This window comes from Cebidichthys violaceus, unplaced genomic scaffold, assembly GCF_023349555.1.
Source record: "Cebidichthys violaceus isolate CVI_PGR_0920_01 unplaced genomic scaffold, fCebVio1.0.p SCAF_17, whole genome shotgun sequence".
NCBI lineage: Eukaryota > Metazoa > Chordata > Actinopteri > Perciformes > Stichaeidae > Cebidichthys > Cebidichthys violaceus.
The window spans coordinates 2,438,887-2,463,573 of NW_027176340.1; the positions used below are offsets into that span (position 1 = coordinate 2,438,887).

The 24,687-nt window shown below is 47.1% G+C and overlaps 2 protein-coding genes across 3 annotated transcripts; one reads left to right on the plus strand and one right to left on the minus strand.

The window, feature by feature from the left end:
• The first annotated feature begins 144 nt into the window (after window positions 1-144).
• On the plus strand, window positions 145-5,116 carry mfap2 (microfibril associated protein 2). The gene is made up of 9 exons (XM_068712003.1): window positions 145-239; window positions 1,980-2,041; window positions 2,894-2,941; window positions 3,352-3,378; window positions 3,478-3,558; window positions 3,663-3,704; window positions 3,788-3,875; window positions 4,513-4,586; window positions 4,691-5,116. Exons 2-9 carry the CDS (start codon window positions 2,011-2,013, stop codon window positions 4,792-4,794), a joined length of 495 nt encoding a protein of 164 aa, XP_068568104.1. The 5' UTR covers window positions 145-239; window positions 1,980-2,010; the 3' UTR covers window positions 4,795-5,116.
• A 94-nt stretch (window positions 5,117-5,210) lies between these two features.
• LOC137873683 (rootletin) lies at window positions 5,211-24,439 on the minus strand. Of its 2 annotated transcripts, XM_068712001.1 has the most exons (38): window positions 24,275-24,439; window positions 21,591-21,734; window positions 21,194-21,320; window positions 20,937-21,079; window positions 19,237-19,428; window positions 19,065-19,148; window positions 18,882-18,973; window positions 18,603-18,768; window positions 18,413-18,519; window positions 18,073-18,300; window positions 17,898-17,988; window positions 17,396-17,482; window positions 17,109-17,321; window positions 16,777-16,976; window positions 16,489-16,671; window positions 16,171-16,315; window positions 15,926-16,072; window positions 15,348-15,578; window positions 14,956-15,149; window positions 14,747-14,874; window positions 14,399-14,568; window positions 14,122-14,301; window positions 13,839-13,973; window positions 13,598-13,741; window positions 13,103-13,341; window positions 12,860-13,019; window positions 12,591-12,758; window positions 12,086-12,509; window positions 11,770-11,930; window positions 11,538-11,658; window positions 11,283-11,446; window positions 10,507-10,722; window positions 9,784-10,008; window positions 9,556-9,705; window positions 9,243-9,443; window positions 8,815-8,946; window positions 6,645-6,818; window positions 5,211-6,494 (listed from the first exon to the last, which is right to left on the minus strand). In XM_068712001.1, exons 2-38 carry the CDS (start codon window positions 21,645-21,647, stop codon window positions 6,396-6,398), a joined length of 6,078 nt encoding a protein of 2,025 aa, XP_068568102.1. In that variant the 5' UTR covers window positions 21,648-21,734; window positions 24,275-24,439; the 3' UTR covers window positions 5,211-6,395. The 2 variants fall into 2 exon arrangements, with proteins under 2 accessions (XP_068568102.1, XP_068568103.1); XM_068712002.1 differs by lacking the exon at window positions 21,591-21,734 and having other exon boundaries at window positions 24,275-24,438.
• Window positions 24,440-24,687: the final 248 nt, after the last annotated feature.

Below are 24,687 nucleotides of genomic sequence, written 5' to 3' on the forward strand. Positions count from 1 at the left end.
CTTTTTGATCCCGCAGCGTCGCAGCGCCTGGCGGGGAGCAGGTTCTCGGGATCACCCCCCTGGTCTTTGTTGCGGGTCGGTGCTGGGACCGGGGGCTGGAGGCTGGAGGCTGGAGGCTGGGACTGGACGGGGAGGAGACTACTGATGCGGGGTGGAACAATGTGGCGCTGCGAGGTCCTCCTGCACTCACAGGACGCACGAGAGCTGAGGATAGCCGGAGCAAACTGAAGCAAAGTTGGGTAAGAAACTCTGGAAAAAGTGTGTTTACATTTTGAGTTCAGTTGCACCTACTGTTGTGTTTATAATTAATGCATGTGCGGGATCTGATTGTTCAGAAGACTTAACTTTGTTGCATTTGTGCTAAAAATTTTACGGGAGGAAATATGAAAGAGATGTGAGACAGATTGCATGCAGCTAACAAACCGCGTTTCAAGAAACATTAACTCATCCGCGCAGTCCGCACAATGCACACCGAATAATTGTGCGATCATTGTGCGTGTATGTTAATGGCTGTTGAGAGCTGACATGTGGTCCTGTGTTTTCACTGGAGAGAAGAAGGAGGAGGAGGAGGAGGGACGCCGCGGCTCAGCCTGCAGCAATAAGCACTACAATGGAGAGAGAGGTGCCAAGAGGAAAAACACAGAAATCAGTCGCTTCCAGAGGCTGGGGGTCGATGAGGGCGCATGGGAAGATGATTTAGATTTCTGTTTATACATTTGTCATAGTTGCGTAAAAACAATGTTCGTGAAATAGATGACAGCAGTGCATCTGCTGTTGCTGTCCTCAGAAACTCTTACTATTGTGTGTGTGTGTGTGTGTGTGTGTGTGTGTGTGTGTGTGTGTGTGTGTGTGTGTGTAAGTTTAGGTGGGGGGAGATGTGGTCTGTAGCTGGGAAGGGAAGGACTCAATGGGGAGAGGGGGGGGGGTAATCGCTCCCAGATGTGTGCTGTTAAAACATATGGTTTCCGATAGCCACTGTGATGCAGAAGAAGAATGTGTATGTGTGTGTGTGTGTGTGTGTGTGTGTGTGTGTGTGTGTGTGTGTGTGTGTCTGATACTGGTACACAAACACACAGAGACACACATTCACTGATTTATTGATACACATGCAGAACACAAATCACGTTTTGTGTCCAGTGTGGCCTCACCAAAAAAAAAAAAAAAAAGGTCTGCATGTGGTTCCAGAGAGAAGTTGTCAGTGTAGGACGTGAGAAGCACAAATGAACTGCTTCGTGTTGTGTGTATGAAACAGCCTACAGTGCTGCAGCGGAGGAGCGTTCATACTTTCCACAAAGTGTTTTAGTGAGTCTTACAGAAAGCTAAGGTCATGGATTGTACTGTAACAGTTTCACAATGTGACCTCCTGCATTTTACTCCCAATTTAAGTGGAAAAACAGGACATGTCTATCGCTGTCAGTGTTCATGTTTGTTTCTGTCCACATGTCATTTTCACTCAACCTGAGAGGCTCTTGCTCTGCGGAGGGAAGAAGAAAGAAAAAGGGGGTAAAGAGGAGGAGGGGGGGGGATGTGAGGAAATGACCATCGAGGGCGACAGAAGGGAAACGAAGGATGTGGAGGCAGACGGAGAGAGGGAGGGAGGGAGGGATGAAGAAAAGTCAGGGAGAGGGGTGGGGTTGAGGGGTCCTCTGTTTCCTTTCCTGGAATTCAGCCCCGAGAGTGTCTGCTGGTCTGCTGCAGCGAAGAAAAGTGGGAAAACAGAGGGATTGTTCTTAGGAAGACAGACGTGCCACATTCTTGCTGTCAGAGTTTTCTCCCCCCCTTTTTTCTTGCTGTGACTGTTTGAGGCCGAGGGAGGGGGGGCACAGAGAGTCGAGAGCAGTGGGGGGTTTGAAAGGTGAGGGAGGGCAGCGGGGGGAGAGAGAGAGGAGAGTTCAGGAGACCAGAGGAATATCTAACACTTCATTCCACCTCATGTTGCTCTGTTCGGATTGTTAATACTCTCCTCATCTCCCCTCCAGTGTCCGAGTCAGTCTACCTCCCAGAGTGACCATGAGAGTCCTCCTACTCATCTGTATGCCAGGTAACCGCACCAACAGTCCACCGAGGCCCCTGGGGAAAAAACCTGGGTCTAAATCTCAGATGTAAATATTCATTACCGGATGTGCAACAATCAAAGCTCATTTTTGGGAAATACTTTTTTTTCCCCCCACTTTCTTGCCCAGAGTTAGATGAGAAGATTGATACCACACTCAGGTTTTCACAGTAAATATGAAGTTACAGCCAGCAGCTGGTTAGCTTAGCTTAGCATAAAGACAGCTAGCTTTAAGCTAGACTTTATGGTGTCTTCTACACATGTGCTACTGTTGCACTATTGGAGCATTTTTTTCTCCATTATCCAAGTACCAGGCCCAGTGCCAGGAGATATTGAACATCAAAAGTTACATTATAGTTACTTTAACGTCAGACTACTGTATGTGACGCTATATTAAAAATCAATAAAACACACCGTGGCTCAATTCAATAAACTCTGGTGACTTCATGTAACTTTCGCTAACTTGTGGTTACAGGATGACGGTCGATGCAAAAAAACCAAAACAAAAAAAACGTAGCGTGACAATTGTCCATACTGCCACTTACAAAATGTTCCAGCAGTTTGTGTATGCTAACATTAGCTTACATAAGCACAATAACTGGTAAGGCTGTGGTGTGAGTGTATCTAAATGAGGAAGGGTGCGTTTCATTTCTTATAAACTCAACAGTTCATTTAATTTATTCATTTTGAGGAAAAAGTACAAAACAGCAAAACACCTGAAAAGTGCACAATACAGATACCCAAAGACAGTATTCAGGGTATTACTGACTCCGCCCCCCTGTGTTTCACTCATCGCCCCCGTCTTTTGTAAATTACTTTATTGTTCTGAAATGTCAACAGTTCTGCTGCTCGCCCAGGCTCAGTACCAGGAACGCGTTCCTTTTTTGGGTGAGTTCATTAAGAGAATATTGGCTGATTGTTGCAGCGCAGCATCGGTTTATATCGGAGCTCTGCACATCTGTTGCCGATTTCTTGCTGTCCTCTGATGTGTCACCTCGCCTCGAGGAGTTCTCTCTCCTCCTTACTTGTTATTTACCACCCGCATAGCAACTGTAGTCACAGTGTAAATAGCACTTTGACCACTCTGCATGTTATTATTTTGAACATCTTGCATAATGAAGTCATGCATTACACCCCGCTCAAACTGCCTGTTTTTGTTCAGTTTTGGCGTGCAGGTGGTTTATTTTATATGGTGCAGAGCTCTTTGTTGTGTGTTTTAGGAGAACTGACTGTAATTGGTTTCACAATGTTCATTGCATGAAACAATTTTCTCTTCTGCTTATTTCATGGCTTCGCAGAGGACTATGGGCTGGATTATTTTCCAGGTAAAGTATTTTAAGGTCAATAGAAATGTTCCTTGATCAATGTTTAGGCTTTTTTTTTTTTTTTTTTTTTTTAAAGTGATTCCTCTCTTTCTTGTCCAGATTCTGAAAATCCCGATTCTCCTCCTGGAACCTACCGGCAGCAGGTCCGCCTCGAGCCAGTGGTCCGTCCAGAAAAATCAGGTACATCCGCTGAACTCTCCTCCTGTCTGAGTCGTGTGATTCAAGAGTCGCATGCATTACGTCTAGAACTCATTTGTAAATCTGTTTTCCATTGTAAATATCAGATTCCGATTTGGAGACGGAGCCAACGGAGCCTGGCCCTCTTGGTAAGAAGTGAGAGAAAGGATGACAGATTGTCAGTCGTCAAATTTGAGCTGAGACGTTATTTTGCCGTGTGTTGGATTTGCAGATTGCAGAGAGGAGCAGTATCCCTGCACCAGACTCTACTCTGTTCACAAGCCATGCAAGCAGTGCCTGAACAGCCTCTGCTTCTACAGGTACGCACTGAAGTCCCTTTTACACAAGCAGCTCAACCCCACAAGGAAGACCCAGTCATGTCTTTATCTGTTCATCAGTAAAAACCTGTTTGTGGGACAAACTGAGCTACTTAACCTACCTAATTTGAACTACTACATCCCCTAAAAACACAAATCTCTTTAGCTCAAAAGTCAGTATTTAAGTCATTTATTGGTATTCTTTCCTTATTGACAATACATGAGTTGTTTGTCTATTCTAGGGCAAATATCAGTGAGGTAAACATATAATGTCGGACTTTCCGAACTATCGCTGTTGATACGTTTAAGCGTGTGTTAGTCCATTTATTGCTACTCCTCAACGTCTGGACCCTGTCTGCGTCTCCCAGCCCCAAACACATTGGTTCCTACTGAGGATGTAAATCTTTAAAAAAAAAAACGGGAATCCGGTATATTTTATTCATGAATAAGGCTCAGTTATATCCTAAAACAGCTGGGCACTGTAGTTTTTAGCAAACGTTACTCAAAAAGAAGTAAACATCATATTTGTTGAGCGCTACTTTCAACCGAGGATTAATACACATTTGGTTGAGTTTAGATAAGTGTTTGCAGCAGCAGGACGGTGACCTATCTTGTGACCTCTACATGTGTCTCCGTTAAGTTTGCGACGGGTGTACGTCATCAACAAGGAGGTTTGCGTGAGGACCGTGTGCGCGCATGAAGAGTTGCTCAGAGGTGCGTTCAGCGGGTTTTTTTTTCTTCTTCTGCATTTGTATATTATTGTGTTCGTTTGCATTGTTAAGCCTCGCTCTCTGAACTCGGGTGTCTCCTGTGTTTAGCGGACCTGTGTCGCGACCAGTTCTCCCGCTGCGGCGTGGCGGCGCTGAGCGGCCAGTGCGCGTCAATAGGAGGAAGCTGCGGGAAGAGCTGCGGTGGCTGCTGATCGAGAACAGATTTCAGGGACACTTACCTGCCCAGACACTGCCGCGTTTCCCATCACTTCATCCACATCCTCTTGACCTGTCCTCCTCCTTCCTCCTGTAAAACCTATTACTCCTGTGCAAAACAAAAAAAAAAGCTCTTTCTTTCGTTGTGTTCATCTTTTTTTCTTTCCACATGTACGTCTGCCCAGTAGATCCTGTGTGTATGATGAAAAACCTCCAACATTGATTATTGTATAAATCACTGGTGCTATTAAATCATCACACTGGTGCTATTAAATCATCACACTGGTGCAATAAAAGCTATTACAGTTGCACATAAAACTGCGAAACATCTTTTTTTTTTTTTTTTTGTCGTTTTTGCCATATTGTACCGTATTAATCTCATGCTTTGTTGATATGTTACTGTACTTGTGTTGAAAAGCAGTCATTCTCATGGTGATCCAGGCATCGACGGTGGCCACTGAGCACCGACATCAGACAAGACTAATCGATATCCAGCCGTAGTAGATCATGAGATGTGTAAAGAAACAGGTGGTGAGTGGCCTTAGTTTTTGTACTACTGCCACCTTGAACAGTGTTTAGCAACCAAGCTATAAATATATATATATATAATATAATATATATATATATTCATTCCAGTGGCAGCAAGTACTTTAAAAAGGCTTCTCACAAACGACCTCTGTACTACTGCTTTGTAAAACTGTCACTATAAAGACTGAGAAAAAAAATAAATAAACTTTTTTTTTTTTTTTTTTTTACTACAGATGTTCAGTGTGTGATTGAGTCAAAACGGGCAGCTCAGAGCGCTGAAAGGTATTTATGAAACCCATGATTTATGGTGCACACAGGGAGTTTATTATCTTGCAGACATGTGGCTTCCATGTGTATTGTCCATACAAGTCATATTTCTTGTTATTAATCATCAGTCTGTTTGTCATTATACAGTAAGTAAAAAGTATGTACACCTAGTAAAACTAATAAAGACATACTGTAAGTATACCATCATACTGCGGCGGTCCCCTTTTCAGTTATAAGGCTGTCTATAAAACACGTAATCAGTCAAATCTGTGTCTGCTTCTGAGAGAAAATACAGTGCAGCTCCTTCATTGTGCTCAATCCGTCTGTTTCGTGGCAAGTCCTCCCTTTCCTTCTCTTAAGTGTCCTCAACCGCTAATATAAATGTGGAGGAATCGAGGCCAAACTGCGAAAACTGTCAGATTTTCATTCCTGCACTACATCCAGATTCTGTCTGGAGGAGAATCCCTGCGGTGATTTGGCTTTTCTTCTTGAATACGAGCAGGAAGATGTCGAGCGCGGATCAAGAGCAGACGGCTGCCAGTAATCAGCGGGCTGCTGGCGTTTTTTTTTCAGCACAGCTGCTGAATCGCGTCGCTCCGTTCCCTCGCCTGTCGTTGGCGTCGAGTGTGTGCTGCAGGTCGAGCGTTCAAATAAAAACACACAAAAGTAGAACAATCGGATGTAAAAACAGTGGAGTACGAACGCTTTAAGGAATGTTTCTGTGAGTAAATATCGCTCTCAGACATTCATGGTGAGTGGATTCTCCCCTAGTTCACACGTGGTGTGCTGGTGCTTTTTGGTTTCAAGCTGCATCTCGCTTCCCTGCTGACAGTAAGGAGGATGGAAGGGAAGGCTGTCGCCGTTTCATTTCTTGTTGCAGCTGCTCCTTCAGGGTGGACACCTGCAGTGATACAGAGGGTGACAAAACTGCATTTTCTGACACTCTCAACCGGCTCATTCGCCTCATTAATCTGAGAAGGAATCATTTGGCTAAACCGTATCCACGCCATGATCTGTGTGTGTGTGTGTGTGTGTGTGTGTGTGTGTGTACCTGCTCCTCCAGGCCTTTGACTCTGTGCCGGTGAGCTCGCTCTCTGGTTCCCAGCGTTCGCTCGACGTCCCTGAAGCCGGTCCTCAGTCTCTCCGCCTCTCGCTGGGCCTCGTCGCGCTGCCTCACCAAACTCTCGCACAGACCGTGTGACTGCTCCGTCTCGGCCAGCTGAGTCTACTCAACACACACACACACACACACACACACACACACACACACACACACACACACACACACACACACACACACACACACACACACACACACACACACACACACACACACACACACAGTGATACAAACACACACAGATAACAAAAAGTTAGTCTGGCTGGATACCGAATCTCAGGACAGTTTATGTAGAAAACATCTAAACAATGGAGAGACTTTGGTTCGGTTCTTTCTAAAAATCCCAGATCTTAAACAGACTAACAACCATGTCGAACGCTCTGTGGCGACCTGGAGGAAAACCATACGTATGTTTTCTGGAAATGCACTTAACTAAGCCTTGCTGGAAGAATGTAAATTCAGCCCCAAAAACAGACATCATGAGGTCTGCCACCCACCTCCTGGTGTAAAGATGATCCGGTGGCGGTTCATATTGTTCAGGACATTTATTTGCATATCATTTGAAGGCTTCTTTAAGGAAACATTTTTGACCATCTACATGAAATGAGACGCTAAACAAAAGGACTTTACAGATGACTAAACATCACAACACAACTAACACCTGTGGTGTTTATTGGTCTGGAGAAGGTCCTCTAACAAATGGCGGACGGCCCCCCCGGCAGAGAAACCTCCATCGTGTCTAAAGGTTTAAATGACAAAACGTGCAAATTCTCCACTCCTTTGTTTTTGCTTGCAGCTCTAGTTCAGAGGTTTGTTTACACCACAGATTGATTACCTCGCACGTTAAAAAACATACTTTAGTTCAAAATTGGATTCCTTTAGCGTGACAAAGAGCGATCAAGGAAGTTGCAGCCAGATACTTAAAAATCCTTATAGCAAATGCCGGAGGGGTTTGAGAATCACTGCTTGAGTTGATGAACATTTCTGCATCCTGGGGAAAGTTTGACTAAATTGGGAGAAATGACCTTTAGTCTGAGACGTAAAACCAGCCTGAAATAAACAACTTTAATGACTCCTTCAGAGTTCTAAGGAAACTCAATGTAGCTTCATTTATTTGCTTGTTTATAGCGTCTGTGGTAAATTAAAAAAAAAAACATATTTTATGACTGTTGTTTAGCGAAACGAAGCCTCCACATAAATATCTAAGGAGTTTGGTCGAAACCTTTTGTTTTTTTGGAGAGAAGCACTTAAAAAGAACGAGTGGAGCAGAGATGAAGAAGAAGAAGAAGAGAAAAACAACTCTGAATGCTCATTTGTGATGCGTAACAAGAAGCAGATGTGTCCAGAGCTGAAGGTTATTTCTGAGTTACACTGACCTCATTTGACTTTCATGGGGGCCTTCCAAAAGGTGCTTCAGGTGTAACCTAATGAACATCTAGGGGATTTGTTGTTTCACGCAGTAACAAAGTCCAGCCTGACTGTCCTGTGACTCATACATTCACTTAATCTTTCCAATGCGACTGTAAGGCACAAGCTATTCTTCTCCTGTAACACTCACTGAGCAAAATGGGATGTTTTTATCACGAAACTATCTCAGACAAAAAAAAGCCCTCGTAGCTCAAAGTTTCACAAAACGTAAACCGTCTCTTAGCAGGAGGGGGTGTGGCTTAACAATAAGTGAAAGGAAGATGATTTATACTCCACAAAAACATACGTTAGAGACGCCCTGTAAAAGGTAGGAGCCTCCTTTTAGTCGATTGGTCGACTAATCAGTCTATTTGGCCTCAGTCGACTAAGATTTCTTTGTTGATTGGTAGATTTTTATGAGCACACCTCTGGTAAACACAAGATTTTCAGTGTTGCTAAACTGTTGAGAAACGCAGTAATACAGATGTGTCAATTACATCAACCGATCGAAGTCAACAACATCGTATGAGTGCTAGTCGACTGAGAATTTCTTTGGTCAAAGCAATTTAAAGCTTCAGTGAAACACGATGTGCTCCAGTCAGCTCAGTCACACTCAAAAGGTGTGAAGCAGCTACGAAAACAAATTAAACTGTGAGTTTGACAGGTTTGATCAGCTGCTCCTCCTCCTCCTCACCTGCAGCATCAGCATCTGTTGCTGTGCTTCCTGCAGCTCTTGTTCTGTGGTGTTCAGAGAGCGATCCAGGCGGCTTTTCTCCGCGGACAGCCGCATGCTGCCTTCCTCCGTCTTCAACTTCTGACGTTCGACCTGATAGAAGAGAAATGCAAGCAACAAGAAAGAGCATGAGATCCCTCACATATAAAGTCACATCCTCACAGAGACGTTTCTTGTAAAGATGCAGATGAAAAAGGATTCTTTTTGTGGAGAAATTTGACTTTTACATACGGTATGGTCCCTCTATGACTCTGGTACTCTATGACCGGATGTCTACTAGAAGGCGTTGCTCACTATGACCTACTGGGGTCACTAGGTTTTTTGTGTGCGAGTCCATGAACTTTAAATCCACAAAGAAACGATTGAATGAAACCAGCCTCAGTCCTGACCTTATCCAGTGTATTCCTCAGTGCATCTTTGTCTTTCTCCAGCCTCACAGCCTGCCTCTCCGCATCTTTTTTCTCAGTCTCAAGCATGGCCACGGCTCGCTGCAGCCCACGCAGCCGCTCCTCCACAGCGGCCCGCTCGGTCTGAGCCGACTGGGCGCTGCGCTGAGCCTCCGCGGCGCTGGCTGAGCGCTGACGTAGAGCCTGACGGAGGAGAGACAAGCGATCAGACACAGAGATGTGACTCTAGAGAAGGGAGAGAAGCAGCCACAGAGAGAGAGTTTTTCCTGACGACAGCACAGATTATCTCCCTCACCTCTCGAGTGTTGTTGAGCTCCGCCTCCACTTCCTCTCGTTTCATCTCGCTCTGGTCCAGCTCGCTCTGCAAGCTTTGCACGCGCTCAGTGAGAGTAACCATGTTCCTTTTCCCCTCCGCTAAAGACGCCCGGGCTTCATCCATTCGTTCCTTATTGGTACAAAATAGTTATCGCATCACTGTCTGGGGCTTCGTCCATATTGTCAAAGCGTCTTCCGTCTCACTCACCTGTAGAAGCCTTTTGTCCTGCTCGGCCACACTCAGCGTCTTCTGCAGAGCGGTCAGACAACTCTGCGTGCTGCTGTGAGAAGACGCTGCCTCCTGCAGGCTCTTTTTGAGGGAGGAGGTCTTCTCTTTGAGCGAAGACTCACCTTCCTGAGCTTTGAGCAGAGCCTGGCTCAGCATCTCCACCTCTCTCTGGAGCAGAGACACACGGGCTTCTCCTTCTGCCACCTGCAGTTTGTAGGAATCAAATGTGTGTGTGTAACCCAACCAACAAGAGCACTTTTTGTTTAGTGCTAATTAGCCAATGTTAGCATACTAACAAGCTACGCTAACATAAACGTTAGCATGTTAGCATGCTGCCTGTGTAGCCTCACAGAGCTGCTAGTGTAGCTGGAAAGAACTTCTCTATTTAAATTAAATATTTATTTACTAATTAATTATTGCAAACTTAATTATTCATATTTCACATTGTTGCTGTCCACTGACTAAATATTGTAACTATGCAGGTTACACAAGCAATTAAATATAAATAATAATATATTAATAATAATAATTAGTTTCTCACACAAACTTTCTAAAAAAAGGTTTATTATTGGGCAATTATAAAGAAATTACAGACCCATAAAATACAGTATTTCCATATTAATCACATAAAAAATATCCAACGTAAGAATAATCAGATTAGGCACTCGGGGATATGAGAATATGTATATGAGCCTACCGTACCTGTTTCAGTAGAGAGTCATGGCGCTCCTGGGAGGCCTGGCTGTCAGCCTCCCGGTCTCCCAGACTCAGTTTGAGTCTCTGCAGCTCCCCCTCCAGACTGCGCCTCCCCAGCTCCACCCTGGTGGCCCGGGCTTCAGCTGCCTCCAGCGCCTCCCGCAGGCGCTTCTTCTCCGCCTCCAGACGCATCTCAGCAGCACGCTGCTTATTTAACTGATCCTGCAGAGATGGAGGAAAGACAAAGAGATGCTTTTTTTTCGACAACAGTTGGTGGAGCAAAATTCCTCTTTTGTATAATGGAGAGCTGTGTTTTAGACCCAGATTACAGAGGCATGCACAGACAGTCCAAAACACTGTTCGGCCAAACAGATGATCCACAGCTGCATCTGAGCCCCAACTTTACTCGTCTCCTAATAAATCCTCCTGACTTTTAAAAAATGCAACATGTAGAAATGTCTTTCAATAGCACCCACCCACACACACACACACACACACACACACACACACACACACACACACACACACACACACACACACACACACACACACACACACACTGCATGTCCCCGCTCCTCCTGACAGTGAATTATTTTCAAAGGTGCTGGCATTGATAACAGACATATGGAGAGCTGACACGGGACACCATAAGAGGTGTGACACTATGTGTGTGACATCTGTTGTTATTACAGATATGCCCTATTGTTGAGTGCTGCCATATGGCGATGATGAAATATCAGCGGTCACTGCCGTGCAGGAGGCTGTATACGCGCACATGGTACCTGGGTATGTTTTCTATCCATTTCAGAGGTCTGCAGCGCTCGCTCTAAATCCTTCACCCTGTCGCTGAGAGCTCTCCTCTCCCTGTCTCCTCTCCTCACCGCCTCCTCCTGCTGCTGGAGCAAAATCTGAGTGGTGGTCAGACGCTCGTCCACTCCACGCTTCCCTGCAAAACACACCACAAAAAAAATGGCTTCGTGATCATTTTGTCTTTTGGCTGAGGGCTTTTCTACAATCGACTAATGTCAAATATTGACCTTCTTGGTATTCCTGTAAGGTGTTTTCCAGGTGAGCGAGACGAATCAGAGCAGAGTCCCGTTCCCCCGACAGCTCCTCCTGCTCCCGCTGCAGGGCCCCCAGCTGGCATCGAGCGTCATCCTTCAGAGTCAGCAATAAACAAGGACTTAACCATACAAACACAAAAGAATCCCTGAATTTTTATTAATATTTACTTTGTGATTTTTCCCTCATGCCGAGCGGCTCCGTTACCCTCTCTCTCTGTGCCTCACGCAGCTCCTGGAGGAAGTCTCTCAGATCACTTCGCAGAGTGTCGGGGTCCAGCTCTGGCTGAGGGAGAGGCAGCGGTGTATCCCCCCCCCTCTCAGGAGACCCTGAGCCTAGAGTATTGTCAGGGGTGCTTCCTCGAAATTCTGTAAAAATAAAATATAAAGAGTTGCATCCACCTTGTACAAATAAATATTTTATATATTTGAATATACTTTTTTTTTACCCGAGCTATATTCAACGCCTGAATAAATGTCTAAATTCTGCGTTGCAGAGTTAAAGCTGCAGGTCTCATTCTTACCTTTAGGAGGCGACAGTGAGCAGCGCAGCGGGGAGACGCTGTGGTGGCGCGACATGGTTCCTGGTGATGTGGAGCTCCCCCCCGGGCTCCTCGTCCTGCCTCCCCTGCCGCCCGCTCCGATGCCCAGTGTTCGCGTCAGCGCCGACTGAAGGCTGCTCAGACGAAACTCCAGGTCCCTCCTCCCGGCCTCGGCCCGGGTTAGCTCCGCCTCCGTGGCGGCCAGTCTGCCCTGGGCCTCGCTCAGCTGCAGGCTGGACAGAGCGGCGGAGTCCTGAGCCGCCTGAGCGCGCAGGGCCAAGTTCTTGGCTTCGTCCTGCAGCTTCTTCTCGCAGCCGCGCGCCTCTTGCAGCTGAGCGGTCAGTTCTCGCTCGGAGCCCCGCCACCCCGACTCGGACTCCAGCAGCCGCTTTTGAGTCACAGAAAGCTACATTGAAAAACAAAAGAACGACAAATTGTGAGACGGTGAAGACAGCGCGTAAGCAAATGATGTCTTCACACTCCTCACTTCTTTCTTGAGGGAGTCTCGCGCCGCTTCAGCCTCAGTTGACCTCTGTTTGAGGGCGAAAAGCTCTTTCCCCTTCTCCTCCTCTCTTTGCTCCTCCAGTGACAGGCGAGTCTGCAGCTCTACCACCTCCCTCCCTCTCTGCTCCTTCTCTCCATCGAGAACCTTCAGCTGGAGCCGAGAAAAGCACAACATGTGAAGTCTAGACTGACGACCAGCTTCTTTGTAAATGTCTCAGAGGTGTGAAGGAAGGGCTTGTCGGCATGTCTGACCTGTCTGCGGAGCTCCTGGAGTTCTCGTCGAGCTTCAAGCCGCGACCGTTCGACTTCTCTCAGGCAGCTCCGCAGCTCCGTCACCTCCTTCTGATTGGACGACAGGTTCTCCTCCAGCACAGCCAGCCTCTGCTCCTTCTCCTCGCACTGTCTTTTCACACTGAAAACACGACGCACAAATATTTAACTCTGAACGTTGCATTTCTGTCAGTGGATATTTTCCCGCTCGTTGTAGCGTTGTACCCGATTCTCTCCGTTTCCGCACTTCGCAGAGTTCCTCTCAGCTGAACGTTCGACTGGCCGAGAGTGTCCCTCTCCTTGGTGACGTCGGCGAGGCTGCGTCGCAGCTCCGTCACGTCTCTTCTGTTGTTTTCTGCTGCATCCTGAGTTTGGTTGAGACGTCGCTCACTGTCCAACATGTCCCGCCTCAGCTGGTCTCGAGTCTCCTCGCTAGCGGAGAGAGAAGCTCTACACTGGTCCAGCTGGAGGGCAAAAGGTAGAAGTTGATGTAACCGAACAGAATCAAAATGTGGTGAATTATCTCATGACATCCAAGAAGTTCTGTTTTTGTATTTGTATCACAGCTCATGATTGTCACAATGTGAAAACGGATGCAAAAATTGTGTTTTCTATTTTTAAAATAACAAAATTAAGATATGTGCAGCCTTGGTGGAGGTATGTGGTCTCAGATTTATACTGCGTCATTCGTCATATTCCCACTTGTAGAGGATCATCTACCTCTTTGAGAGCAACATCGGCCCGTGACTGAAGATCAGTACAAGTCTCTCGTAGACTGTGGAGTTGCCTTTCATGAACAGAAGCTGCGTCTTCCAGCTGAGAGCGAAGCTCCAGCAGCTCGCTGGTCAGAGCCCCGATTCTGATCTGTGTCAGAGCAAAAAAAAAAGTCCCTTCAGTAAATCTTCCTCATGTGTTAGAGACGACACAACGTAATTCAACAGCAGACAGGAAGTCACTTCACCTGCTCCTGCTCTTTGTACTGAGCCGCTTCTCTCGACATTCGCTCGGCCTCCAGGGCTGCAGCTGACAGCTCGGCCTGCAGCGTGGACACCCTGTCAGACAGAACTGTTTTCTCTGCCTCCTTCAGAGAAAGGGCCTGGGAAGAGAGAAAAGGTCTGGTGAACAAAAGAGAGGAGGAACTTACAACAGATGCACCGGAGCTGAGCCTCACTGTCTGTATAGCGTATCATGACAGAGAGGACAAGGAGGATTTTTCACAGTTTCTCTGAGGCTTCAGATCAAACCTGTTGTTTCTCCGTCTCGGCCTGCAGCAGACTCTGATCTCTGTCGTGCTGGAGGCCCCTCAGTGCGTCCTGCAGCTCCTCGTTCTCTCTCTCTGCCCTGCGGAGCTGATCCTCCGCCTCTTGTCGGAGCCTCCTCACAGTGCCCTCATGCTCCATCAGCAGGCTGTGACGCACGACTTCCTGTGAAACAGAGCAGCCGAGAGCACAAGCGTGGGTTAAAAGAGTTGTTTGGCCTTTATCTGAAAAGTATAAAAACAAGTCTACTGAACCTTCTGACCTTTTCTGAGACCAGCCTCTCCACTTCCTCCTGATGTTCAGAGATGACCTTGCGTAAAGCCTGCTGGGCCTCCAGCTGTGCAGCATTTAGAGTCTGAGTCAGAGCCTGTTTCTCTCTCTCACCCTGGGCCAACACATTCTCCCCATCCGAGCGTACACGCCTCAGTTCAGCTGGAAATCCCATCCAGGAAAGAAACCAGGAGAGGGAAACACAGGACTCGACCATGAGGTTCATATCCTGTCTGTCCCTTTATACCAAACATTTTGAGTTTAGCTCTTAAAGAGGCGTATTTGTGTCTAATTTTAAACTAAAAATCCTCTTCTCTCGTCTGAATACTGTGTCGCTCACCTGCCGCAGACTCACAGCGGACACGGAGGTTTTGGTTCTCCGTCTCCAGCTGCTCCCTACGAGACTCCACCTGAACAAGCTGCTGCTGCACCTCAAACAGACTGGTTTCCAGCGACTCCCGCTCAGACCTGCGCGGTTACAAACACAAGCTACGCACACATGCATTCACTCGTGCGAAAGTGCGCGTGTCAGTGAGAAGCAACACGCACCTGAAAGCAGTCAGTTCCTCTGACAGCACCGCGTTTTCTCTCTCAGACGCCGTCAGCTGGACCACCAGCGCCGCTTTGTCTCGGGCCAGTTCTGCCCGACCGCGGCCGGCCTCCTCTGAAACCATCTCGTTCCTCTGGCTCTCTCCTCTGGCAAGACTCAGCTCTGATCCCAGAGAGGTCACCTCAACACAAAGCTGTGAACGAAAGCCAAAAGATTGAAACGAGAGTAAGAAATAATCAAATCAAATAATCTCTGAAAAACTCCTTACAGTCTCCATTGCTGTTTTAGCTCAATAAACATCTATAAAGCACCGTTGCATCTGTATAAGAAGCATCTCTGAATTAGGTCACGTCCATAGCGTTCTCGTGACGTCATATAATCCGTTATGCACCTGTGTGACTTTCTCCTGCAGCTTAAACCTCTCGGCCCTGAGACTCTGGAGCTCCGCCTCCGTCCCCGCCCGGCTTAGCTCGGCGTCCTGCAGCGACTGGTGCAGCGCGATGCGGGCCGAGTCCAGCTCCAGCCGGTCCTGCTCCAACCGGACCAGCTCATCTCTGATGGTCAACTTCTCCTGCTCCGCCTCCCGTTTCTGGGCCTGCAGGATGGCCTTCTTTTCCTCCAGCTGAGAGGCAGAGTGAAGGGTGAGACTCGGAGACGTTCACATCAACACAGTTCACTTTAGCTTTCTGTTATCATTCTTCACAAAACTGCTTTTGTCACTTCTTGTGTGTGTAACCAAAGGCAGCATCATGAATGCGCCCTTATCCCTGTTTGTAGGATCTAGTCTATAAGGGGATAGACGAATACGGAAAAAGGATGTAGTGTTATGCAGCCAAAAGGAGCTATGATGCCATGCCTTTGCTCCACCTTCGAGTGTGGTCATTTGTCACAGGTACGTCATATGACCTACTCCATTTCAAGCACCCTGAGCACTTTAAGGGGTCAAATGCACACCTGAAAAGATCTTACCTGGAGAATGTAATTGTTGAGGTCACTTTTGTCCTGGGCCAGGCCCTCGTTCATGCTTCCCATCTTGGCCAGAGAGTCCCTGAGAGCTGCATCCTCAGACTGCAGCTTGTTGAGCAGCAGAGAGAGCTCTGCGTTGCTGCCCTCAGCCTGGAGGGGAAATGAGGGCCACACACACAACATGAGAACACATGAATATGAAATCTGCAAAAAAGTTAACTGAGCACAAGTTTTTTCATTTTTCTTACCCGAGCAAGTGCTTCGGTAAGTTGGGCTTTCTCTCGCTCCAGCAGCTGCCGCTCAATCTCCACCTGCTGGTGAGTCTCCTTCACTGCAGACAGCTCTCCTCGCTGAGCGGAGGCTCGACTCTCACTCTGATCCCACTGCTTCTGTCTGTAGCAAAAAAAAAAACGACAAGCATGGTGATGCTATAACAACACATTTTAGGACCGCTGATGAGAGACTCCGTAGGGGAATTACGGTGGCCACTGTTTAAGGTGAAAACACAGCGTATGCTCACTGCGCACAGCGTCCACATCGCTCATCGATCAATCAGCCCGACTTACATCCTCTGAGTCTCCGCCTTCGCCCGCTCTCTCTCCTGAGTGGCGGCCTCCTTCTCGTCCCTCTCGTGACCCCGCTCTCGCTGAGCGGACGCCACGGTCAGCTGCAGCTTCTCGCAGTCCATCTGCAGGGTCTGGTTGCAGCTCTGTGCCGCCTGCAAGTTCTTCTCCAAGCTCACCTTCTCACTGCGACGTTCACCATGTGTGAGGGAGAGCGGTTACGGTTACATACACTGAAAGACTTAAGGATTAGAAGCAGACAGTAAAAAGGTGATATAAGTGTCTGTAAACCTGGCCAGTGTGTCTCTCTCCTGCTTCAGGCGGTCCTTTTCTCTCTGAGCGGTCTCCCTCTCTCTCTGAGCAGCATCCCTCTCTCTCTGCAGAGCTTGGTTTCGCTGTTCTGCGTCTCTTTTAGCCAAATCGGTCTCTGATAGCTGCTTGCGTAACTGTTGAACCGAGGACTGGGCAGAGAGCAGACGTCCTCGCGCATCCTAGAAACACAACACAAGTGGGGTCACATTCCTCTTGTGGCATCTATCCATGCAGATACTTTGGGTTTCATTTGCCTAGATGTTTAGATATTCATCTCTGAGCTGTCTGAAACAAACGATTTGACGCGTCACCTGCAGATGGAGCGTCTTGTTAGTGACCGCAGAGCGCAGCGCTGACAACGCCGCCTCAGAAAGAGGAGCCAGCGAGGAGGGCCGACAGGGGGAGGACGACCTGCGAGGGGAGGAGGAGCGGTGAGGGGAGAAACCGCGGATCAACGCTAGCAGCGGAGCCCCAGAGTTGTCCTGGTCCGCCTCCGATGACGACTCTCCGTCGGACAGAACCGTCTGCAAAAGAAAATTGAAATGAGGCCCTGCCGTCTTTGTGACGTAAAACAGTGGGGCGTAGTTCAGGCGTCTACCTGAGCGATGTCCCGCATGGTGTCCAACAGCGTCTCAGTGTGAGCTCTCATCGCCTGCATGTCAGTCTCATCGTTACCGCTCTGCTCCTGAAAGAAGACACAATGAAGCACAGGAAGATTAAAGCCACAGTTGGTAACTAATACAAATAACATATTGTTGTCATATTTCCCGTTTTGTGTCTCTACTGTACACCAAAGGCCAAATTTGTTCCTAGTGAGGACTTCCTTAAAAACAGGTCAAGATAATAAAGTTTCATGTTTAAATAAGGCCAAAACAGCTGGACGCTTTGTTTTATAGCAAATGTTACTCAAACACAAGAAAATTGTGCATTTAATTTGGGACTACTTTCAGCGGTGGATTGATACACATTTTGAGGAACAGGTGACCGTTTACAACAGCAGGACAGTATTTGCGGTTGAGAGCGTGTTGGTGGTAAAGAAGGAACATGTCCGCCAGTGCAACAGTGTGGCTCCTTGTTTTTGAAAGGGGCTGGCCTCTCACCTCAAGCCTCCTCATCAGCACGACCGTTTCTCTGTCTCTCTCCTCAATGTGGCCCTTTAGCCTCTCCGCCTCTCGAACCGCCTCTGACAACCTGAAGGCAGCAAAGACAGATGTTGATTCATACCAATGTTTAATTAATAACAAACCCGTAAGAGAGGTGGACCAAGTCGCTGACCTGACGTTGAGCTCACTTCTCTCTGCGTCCGTTCTGGTCTGAAGATTCATCGTCTCCGCGACTCGTTCTCTCAGCTGCTGCTCCAGCTGAACCCGCAGAGCTTTCTCCCGCTCCAGGACCAGAGCTGCTCCTCCCTCCCGGGTATGCAGCGTGGCAGACAGACCTGCGCAGGACACCTGAGCAGAGTGGGACGTCCGAGCCAGCTCGTTACGCATGTCCGACAAGTCCCTGAGATTGGAGAGAGATCGACACGGGAAGGGAGGGAGGGGGGGCGTCAGTACCGTCAAATATTCAAAATCGGTACGCAGGAAACTGGCAAACGGTTTCCCGCTTTGTTGACCTTTCAGTGGCGCCCTTCAGTTCACAGACGTGCCTCCGAAACCCGACCACTTGCCGCCACAGCATCAGCAGTCGACTGTGCTCAGTGCTGAAGTAACTGTGGAAAGACTGAAAGGGGACAGAAACAAACACGTGAATCATCTTCACATTTCTCTCCATTTGTGAATGTTTTGTAAGCACCGCTCTCCCACCTCCTCTTCTCTCCTCCAGTCGGACTCCTTTTGTTCCAGCTCCTCCCTGGCCTTCGTCCAGTCAGCAGTGAGCCTGCGGATGTCCTGGCTGAGAGCCTCGTTGGCCAAACCGGCCTGCTCCAGCTGCTCTCTCAGCATGGCATTCACCGCAGACAAACTGCTGCTCCTGGAAGCACACGAGGGAAAAACAAATGATGTCGACGGAGCAAGTCGGGGGAAAAGTGTGATATTCTGAGGTGCCCGTGAGACGCGCTGCACGTCTCGTGGAGGATCGGTCACCTCTGTTGTTCCTCCTCCAGGCGGATTAAAGCGTCCTCCAGGTTGCTGCTCGATTCGTCTTGATGGCGACCGTTTGATGACTCACTGGGGCTCTGGATACGGAGATAGTTGAGAGATTAGACGGTTATTCGTGGAACGTTCCTGCCGTCTTTCCTGCGGTCAAAGTCGATAAACGCCACTCACACTCAGCCTGTGCTTCTCCAACTCTGAGGACCGCTCCTGCACCATCTGCTCCAGATCCCCACACCTCTTTTTGTACTGAAGTACCTGAAGGAGAAGCGAGGAGGCCATCACTGACTCGTAAACAAACCCCCGACGACTACGTCTCAACTGAAGACAATGAAACGAACAATACCTTGGCCTGCAACTTCTGCACGAGCTGCGCCTGCCTCTGCTGGCCCTCCTGGTAGGCGGTGAGTTTGCGCTTGTAGCTCGCCTGCTCCTCGTCCAGCCGCCGTCGCAAGTCCACATTCTGCTGCGCCAGGCTGCGTGACTCCGGTGAATCGTGGTCCCCGTCTCCCGTCTCGAAGCGTAGCGCCTGCTCCAGCTGTAGGTTCAAATAACAGTAAGAGACGGTTATTTTACAGGCCTGCACAGTGCTGCCATGCTGTGAGTTTAAAATACCGACACGCACGGTAGATCCCAACATTCTTAGTAGTTGAGATTGAACATCTATTCCATGGTCAATCTCACCGCAAGGTCCATCGGCAGCTGTTCTGGAGCTTTCGGTCATATATTAAATGGATTTGCCCAATTTTTTTCGGAGCTCTTTAAAGGGCTTATCGTCCATGTTGGCTTAAAATTTGAGATTGAACGTTCATTCTCGATCTCGGAAACAGCTGTTGGCAAAACTATCTCACCCCCGAAGGTGTTTTTAGTTTTTAAGAGTTCAAGGATGAAACTTCAGTAAGTGACGCTCTATGACAGTGCTCTATTTATGCAACAATTGTGTGTAATTATGAATTAAAGTGTACCATTTTCAAAAAGAAATTACCGTCACTACTTCCATAATATTTAACATATTCCCAAACCCGTGAATATCCAGTAAATTCATCTTTGCAAAGGACCTCGAAGACCCTAACTCCGTTGTTTCAGTCTATATGAATCTATAAGAGAGTCAGACTAAACATTATATGGCATTAATGGCAAAAAAAAAAATATGAACAGATAATCATATCTGTTAGAAAAAGTATGGTTTTCTACTCAACTGCATAAGAAGCTGTGAATGGTGTAAATGTTTAACACACAAGTGTAGTATGTGTATTAATAATTAACCGTGATCACAGGCTTACACTCACTATATGCTGTATTGTTTTCATCATAGTTGTAGCCCCCAGTATTGTTAACTGTTGCTCTGTAACACACATTGTATTCAAATTGAACTACTAATTATGACTACAGGTTTAACAGGTAGCATCTGCAAAAAAGTATTTCTGATTTATTTATAGCAGAAAAAAAAAAAATTGCAGCATTCCGGTGTGGAGAGCAACCTTTTACTTGAATTACATTAAATCAAATGAGTTGATTAGAAAAGAGAATAAAGGCCTGAAAACCACTTAAAGGAGGAGGAGCAGACGACTCGACAGCACACGAGACTGTAGATTTATAAAGGACGTCGTTCTCTGGAAGAACTTCGTCTGAGTTATCTTTAGTCTCTGGATGCAGACCTGCATGTTTCCTTTAGTACCGTTAAACCCCAAAAAACAAGATGTGTGGCGCCCGCCCACCCACTCCACCCACTCCACCCACTCCACCCCCCGTCCCCTCTGAAGCCCATGTTTACAGTCGCCCGGGGTGACAGACGCCATGGCAACATTCCACTTCAGTTCATTCCAGTCCCCATCACCTGGGAGACCAGCAAATCTCAGACAAAGAGAGACCCAAAAAAAAAAAACAGAAATGGGGAAATAGGAAAGAGCCACAGAATTCCCTTTAGGTTCATGTCACCTCAGGGATTTTGAAAATCTTGGGGTTTTACTTTCCATACAAAGAGTGAAAATGAGATTCACTCACATGTCTAGTATCTCTCATATGTCTCAGTGCTGGGTGTCTTACCCTCTCACTAATCGCACCGTACTTGATGGCGAGCTCGTCCCGGTCGGCTCTGCTGTGTGCCAGCAGGTCTTCCAGCCTCGCCAGCTCTCCCTGCAGCACCCGGTTCTCCTCCTGGAGGGACATGACCGAAGACATGGCCCCGGCTGTGGAGACAAAAAAAAAAAGGACCGGATGGGGGGGACACACATGATCCATCAAAGAAAAAGTGTCAAATTGTACATTTCATTGCGACGGGAGAGCAGATCGCCGAGACTCACAGGTATCGTTGAGGTTCTTTGTGACAATCTCTCGTACTCGTGCCGGGAGACATGTAGGGGGGGCGTCTGGTGAAGGGCCCCGGACGGTCAGCCTCTTCTCCTCAGACAAGACGCTCTCCTCCAGCCTCTAATGTACAAAAACACAGACATTTAATGTTTCACCTTGGAGGACCTTTAGAGAGAGAAACGAGCCAGGAGACACACAAAAATGACCCAGCAAGTTTAGAACACAGACAATGGACGATAATATCTGAAAGAGGACCAGGTGGGGCCACAGCAGTCACATCACAACATCAACACAAACCAGCAGCATGTGTCACGTCACACAGAAGCGCAGGTGTAATAAGCGATGATGGGGGGGGGGGGGGGGGTCAGAGGAAGGCCCGGTGAACCTCACCTGTATCACAGACTCCAGTTTGTTGGAGTCCGCGTCTGGGTTTTCCGCAGCGCTCATCGCAGATATTTATAAAGTCCTCCCAGCGACCAGGATTAACTCCGAGTGAGAATGCGACGTCTTCACCAAGTGAACCGTGTTCTTTTGCTTTCCAGCAGATGCGATTGATAAGAAGACACGTTCACAGGTTAGAGCCGCCGGCGTGTTTGTGGTTGCTGATGCTGCCCACTAAGTTCGGTCGCAGAGAGAGTGTGTGTGTGAGAGTGTGTGTGTGTGTGTGTGTGTGTGACCCGTCCTGTCGAGTCCTCCGGTGCAGACAGGCGGAGAGATTGAGGACAGCAGGATTAACAGCCAGGGTTTAAGACTCACACCCCTCCACCTCCTCCACCACCACCACCTCCTCCTCCTCCTCCTCCTCCTCCTCCTCCTCCACTACTCTCATTGCTCACATTCACAAGCCTGCAGACCGCTGCTATTCAACTGCACCACAAAGAGAGGCCCCGAGTAAAACTTGAATACATCCTACAAGGGAAAACACTAAACATATTTCCACCTGTTACAAGGGTAGAAAGTATATATAAATTGATTTAATACAATTTAGAGTGCTGAAATAAATTATGACGGCAGGTGTTCTTAATTTAAAATCACTTTAACTTTGGGTCGAATGACCCCCAGTTATGTGCGACGGTTGGCAAAACTGTTGCTACTGCAACCAACAGCTCACTTAGCTTTAGCTTTAGCTAGTCGGCTAATAGCAGGACCCAGAGCAAAAGTGAGCTTTACGGCCAACATGGTCCCCAATTTAGTGTCGTTATAACACGACAATAATGTCTGTTTCGACAATGTGACAAAGGCTCACTAGTAGTGATGACTCTGACGTTACAGAGGAGCTCTCCTCGGCTTTTATAGTGACTTTCAGCTCATTGTTTAACTTTCACTCCGAAACTTTTCTGATTAAAAAAAAAAAAAAGCAGATTAGACACAGCTAGCGACAAATGCTAGCAGGAGAAAAATAGTGGAACATTTATGATATAGTGGACTAATGTCTACCTGAGCAACAGTGTGTTGTAAAATGAGTTTGTCTGTGCTTTGAGTGCAAAGCCGGGCCGGTACATGGCTTTAAGTCTCTCTGTTAGCTAATGGCACTGGGCTGTTATGGAGGCTACTGCTGTTAACGCCGGACCAACCTCAGGTCTTCGAGTAAACACCGTTAGCTCTGTCAGCACTGTTGCGTGTACTGTTGGTGCTATTAGCACCGCTAGCTAGCCACAATCTCAGCCGTCTCCATGTTGAGAGCCGTGTGGAGGCAATGCATTTGCTATGAACTCCATATAGGCCCTTTTCACTGAAGCCCTTTTTGACATGCCATTGCAGGGTAAACACATTTGTAATTAATAACATTCTCCCCGACTATTATACAACACTATTGCAACATTAAGCATGCAGCATGTTAAAAATAGATCAGAATAATCCCAGTTATCTTTAAGAGGCTTTAAAACACTATTCAAACAATTAACTCATAATAAAACTGTAGTTATTCCCAGATTAATTTTCAAAATGAATATGTGGATGTAAAACTATGACCCGAGCATGAGGAGGGCATTCACTGCACTACTTGGTGTTTGGATTGTCATAGTTACAGACGAAAGGTTCATTGTGTCAATACCAGACCCCCAGCACAGCCTTAACACACACACACACACACACACACACACACACACACACACACACACACACACACACACACACACACACTCTCACACACTCTCACTCTCACTCTCACTCTCACTCTCTTTGACACAATGTCAAGACATAAGAACTCACAGTAGGTTAATATAGTAAATATGTACATCTATATTGATAATAATGAATTCCAGACAATGTTGGGGATTTCCCTGTAATTGTTTTAGCATTAATAATGTTGTAAATTGTCAACAAAAGCCACCGCTCTGTGATTACTAATGATTTGTATTTTATTTTATGTCTATGTGACGTGAAAAGTCTGCATACATGTAATCATAACCATGAGACTGAAGCTTTCAGTTTACTCAGATTGAATTGCTTGAAATCTGAGGCGCCCCCATCTGGCCTGATGGTGGATCAGACACTGATCTTACAGTGTGGGAGATGAGAGCCTTTAACGGACTACACCTGTTGATCTTTCATCTCCCACAGACCAAAACACACCTGATGACTTCTCACCCTGGCTTTACTTTAACTGCTTTTTGTTTTGTTGTTGTTTACAACCAGCTGATGCAGCCATAAATGAACTGCTGAATTAAATAGTCAGGAATCACCCTCAACTGTTTCCTCTTCTGGTTTTGTCCTTTCATACTTTAACACTTCATTTGGTAAACACATACTAATCCTAACACATACATAAAGGAAATACAAAATTAAAAGACACGCCCAAGTTTTTCAAAAGTGTCTTTGAGGAGTTGGAGGAGGAGGAAGAGGAGGAGGAGGAGGAGGAGGAGGAGGGTTGTGTGTTAAACGGTGCAGCATCCGAGCAAATTAAGCAGATCACGAATTGTTTTCCTGCATCACAGACTTAAATCCAGACTCAAACGCGTTGCTGTGGACACAACAACCAGGATATAAAATCGAGCGGTATTCATCCACATCACGTTACTTGTGGAGCACGCGGCGAAAAACATCCACTTCCCCACTGTGATTTATAGTCTCACCTCGACAGATGAGCGGTATCCTGCCGTCCCTCCATTCGTCTGAGCGGGCTTTTCACAGTACAGAAACGATCCTCATCCACAGCGGTAATACACGGACCATCAGCTGCTGGTGGCCAAGCAGCGTCGCCTTCCTGCGCAGATCTTCCCCATGCTTTTTCCGGGGAGGGACTTCCAGTTGAGCAGCAGGCTGCTACAACCGCAGACACTACTGTCTGCTGCAGTCACGCTGTGGGATTCATTCATTTATGTGTGAACAGTTTGAGTGAAAGCAATCAATCAACTGGTTGAGAATAATTCAAAGAAAGAATATTCTGAAACTCAGCAAATCTCAAAATCCAGATTATTATTTTTAGTAAATATGTTCACTGGAGCTCGCAATAACTTGGCTATATGTACTAATATGTTTAACAATT